Here is a 3955-nt window from a genome sequence, read left to right as displayed (position 1 = left end):
CCGATTGAGCCGATCTCCGCGTGTATGGGGGGGTGGAACAAAGGAGCTATTTGAGGCAATTTGAGAGGGACTTGGGGCTCTACAGTGAAATTGTATAAGTCAGAACTAACTGGAACAGCAATAGGCAAGGCATATTGACATGGGAGAGAGGCATAAAGCAATCACAGGTGTTATTCGAGAGAGCTAAGACAACAACTGGTAATGGCGATGAAAGTTTGGGCTGAGGCTAAACAGAGAAAACAGGACAGGGTACCATGTAAATGAACAGTCCAACAGGCATCAGCTGTGCAGCTGAGTGATCATAAGGTCCAGTGAACAGCAATGTGAGTCCGAGAGCAGCTCGAATTGGTGCAACAGCACAGGCGATCAGGAAGCACGGTTGTTGAATTGCGTGTGCTAGCGGGCCGGGGCTAGCAGATGGATCTTCGTGGTCGTCGCAACGGGAAGCCTGTTGAAACCACAGACGATTACGTCAGCAGACCAGTCGTGATGGATCGGCGGGGCTCCGTGTCGACACTAGGAGGTCCCGTCCAGTTGACAGAGAGGTAGATTGCCAGGAGATGGGCCTGACTCGAGGCTAGCTCAAGGCTGATTAGCCAACCACAACATCCATTCGGTTGCAGCTAGCTAGTTGCGATGATCCGGTGTTAAAGGTCCAGTGATTCAGTGATTCCGGCAGAAAATCAGATATGTTCTTGGTCGATAACGCGCTGTGCAGACTGGCCGATAATAGTTCAGGCTAGAGCTGGCTGGTAGGTAGTGCAGGCCACGGACAATGGTGGAAAAAAAACCTAGCTGGCTACTCCCGTCCGGTAGACAGAGAGGTAGATAGCCGGGATATGGGCCTGGCTCGAGGCTAGCTCAAGGCTAACTGGTGCTTGCTTCGGGGGCAGTGGTGATTAGCCAACAGCAACATCCATTCGGTTGCGGCTAGCTGGTTGCGATCCGGTGTTAAGGTCCAGTGATTCAGTTATTCTGGCAGAAAATCTGATGTTCTGGGTGAAAACCGCTAACGGTGGCTAATAGCAAGTAGCTAGTTAGCTGGCTAGCTAGTTTCAACTGGAGATTCTAGATAAAAGGTAAATAATAGAATCCGTTCCACATTGAGTGAGGCGGGTTGCAGGAAAGGATGAAAAGTGTGATAGGGGAAATATATACAACAAAATACACAAAAAAAAAAAAACAGGCTATTTACACGGACACACAACAGAGTACACGACCGCACTGCTACGCCATCTTGGAAAGATCATGGAGGTGGTTATTTTACACTGTTGCAATGCCCTTGTGATGAGTAACATAGCCTGACACCTAAAGACTTCAGTTAGCTCCCCAAACTAATTCCTGGGCTTTAGCTCAGCGGGTTATCACATTGACAGTGTAATACGACCAGCAAGAGACCAGGGTTCGGACCCAGAATATTAGTCTCAAAGTAACCCCAAAGTTGATGTCTTTGACGTTTGACCAGTCTGCCCAGAGAGTACTCCTATCTCAGGCCTAGCTCAGCAGTTTGACACCAAAACCCCTGTTGTGTATAAATAGGACTAGGTGTTCAACATTACATGCAAAATTAGCACAGGGCACTGAATTGTTTCAGCCTTGGCTTTATGGTAAAGATTACAGTTCTGGTGAAGATGCCATTTTCATTGTGGATTCCAGACATCCTATATGGCTCTTGATGTGGATTATTTTCTCCAATGTTCTTTGATTGTTCTTTGGAATGTTTATCTTCCACACGTTGAATGTAAGGGACCATTTCAGAATTTTTAACTAAATAATGTAATTTCACAGGACACATTTATAACAAAAACGTGCACTTAGATTTCTTCTCTCAAATAAGCAGAAATATAGGGGAGACAACTCACTGTCAACATTTCCATAATGGGGTTTAAGTGTTAGTGATGCTTTCTGATCCAATATTCTCCTGGTAGGTGCAGGGGATTTATAATTCATACATAAAGATGGCATGATTATTGTTGCAGTATTCATCCAAATTGCAACAGGCTTTGCCCTCAACTTGTTACGTCAGCGCAGCTCTACTCCCCTCTGTTGTTGCAGACCGGCAGAAATCGCTCGAAGCTTTCTCTGTTCAGCTCGGAGATCCAGCGCGTGTCCAGCCATGCCAAAACGAATACTTCCCCTGTCAACTCTGTGAAGGGTAGTGATAGTGGCACAACGCCCCAAGGTGAACTAGGCTTAAGGTTACAACACATTTGTTGTTTTTACTTTTTCCTAACCCTGAAATAAAGTTATTCCTTTTTGGTGCACTCGCGTTTTCTGCAGTGAATTTTAGCGCAACCTTTCACCATTGCTTCCCAAAGCAAAACTGACTTTTTAGCGCTTGTTTCTCGGACTCTCCAGAGGAAGCGTGTCGTTGCTGCTGTGGTTGGCATCGTCATGGTGTTAGCACTTATCATAGCGATACCGCTGCTGGTCCAAGCGTCCAAGACAGACGCGCACTACGAGATGATGGGCACCTGTCGGATGATATGTGATCCATACAACCCCAAACCCAGCGCCAATGCTCTGGAAGTCATGCGGGACCTGAGCGCCATACCACCCCCGGCATTCTCGCATGGGACTAAAGGCGAGCCGGGTCGGCCGGGGAAACCCGGACCGAGAGGTCCGCCCGGCGAACCGGGTCCACCGGGTCCAAGAGGACCGCCGGGGGATAGGGGGGACTCGGGGAAACCGGGCTATCCCGGGCATACCACGGGAGAGACGGTGGAGGGGACTGTGAGCAGTGCCAGGACCGAAAATGGTGAGGACCTAGGCTCCGCAATTGGCGGCACAAAAATCGCTTTTTATGTGGGTCTTAAAAACCCCCACGAGGGATACGAGGTGCTAAGGTTCGACGACGTGGTGACAAATCTAGGGAACCATTACGACCCGTCTACCGGCAAGTTCACGTGCCAAGTGTCCGGGATCTACTACTTTACATACCATGTATTAATGCGCGGAGGCGACGGGACAAGCATGTGGGCAGATTTGTGCAGAAACGGACAGGTAGGCTATACCTGATATTATGCAATGATATTTTCAAAGTTATTATGCTACTGTACACTTCTGAAGTTGAGGGAGAGCGGCCACATTCAGTGTGCATTGCCGCAGATCAATCTTGGAGGTATTACGCGCAGAAAGCGCTTATCTCTCCAAAACGGCATCTGCTCCATGCGCTTAATCTCACACAGTGAGCTCAGTAAGTGAATTAATATGCTCGAGCCACTTTATTTGTCAGCAAAAACAAACTAATCGCTAGGTGGGTTTAAGAAGGTTTTTGTCGTTTACTGTAGCGGTCAGCCCTACCCTTGTAAGCCACCTGGAGCGTTTTGTTTGGTGTCAGCGTCTACACATTGCCAACATAAACAAACACGAAATCCTTTATTCGTTTGGTAGGTTCAAAGTGGTGAATCTATAATGTTTTAGCATTGGGTCAGGGTGGGCACGAGTTCGTCAATAGCCTGTTAAGTAATGATACAAAGTCCTTCACTACTTTAATAATTTGTCTTATCCGCAGGTCCGCGCCAGTGCGATAGCCCAGGACGCAGACCAGAACTATGACTACGCCAGCAACAGTGTGGTGCTTCATTTAGACTCCGGGGACGAGATCTACATCAAGCTGGACGGAGGCAAGGCCCATGGGGGAAACAACAACAAGTACAGCACGTTTTCCGGTTTCATTTTGTATCCGGACTAAACCGCTTCCCAGACATGCAGGGATGTGAACTCTACTATCATTATTAGACTCTATCATACCTAGAGCAAGTTGCGCATTGTTCGGGCGCCACTGTAAGCGGCTGTGCGTCATCTGTTTGTATTTGGGGGGTTTGGGGCGCAAAGACATGCCAACCGCCCATATACAGAGGACATTTCCGTGTGATGTGATATTTTTTGCTTGAACGTCTGTCTCTGTTTCCACTCAAGATATAGCCTACTAAGATATCTATGTATCAAAAAT

General features: G+C 47.8%; 1 protein-coding gene across 1 annotated transcript; it reads left to right on the top strand.

Annotated features, from left to right (window-relative positions):
• Positions 1–2394: 2394 nt before the first annotated feature.
• LOC311129887 (complement C1q-like protein 2) lies at positions 2395–3694 on the top strand (the record flags this gene model as incomplete). Its single annotated transcript, XM_084162411.1, has 2 exons — positions 2395–3003; positions 3515–3694. The coding sequence occupies 2 exons, from the start codon at positions 2395–2397 to the stop codon at positions 3692–3694; spliced, it is 789 nt and encodes a 262-aa protein (XP_084018537.1).
• Between the last annotated feature and the right edge of the window lie 261 nt (positions 3695–3955).

The sequence above is a fragment of the Coregonus lavaretus genome (genome assembly GCF_964263955.1).
Source record: "Coregonus lavaretus genome assembly, chromosome: 5".
NCBI classification, from domain to species: domain Eukaryota; kingdom Metazoa; phylum Chordata; class Actinopteri; order Salmoniformes; family Salmonidae; genus Coregonus; species Coregonus lavaretus.
Note: the sequence above shows the minus strand (reverse complement) of the source record. Positions and strands in the feature narration are given on the sequence as shown.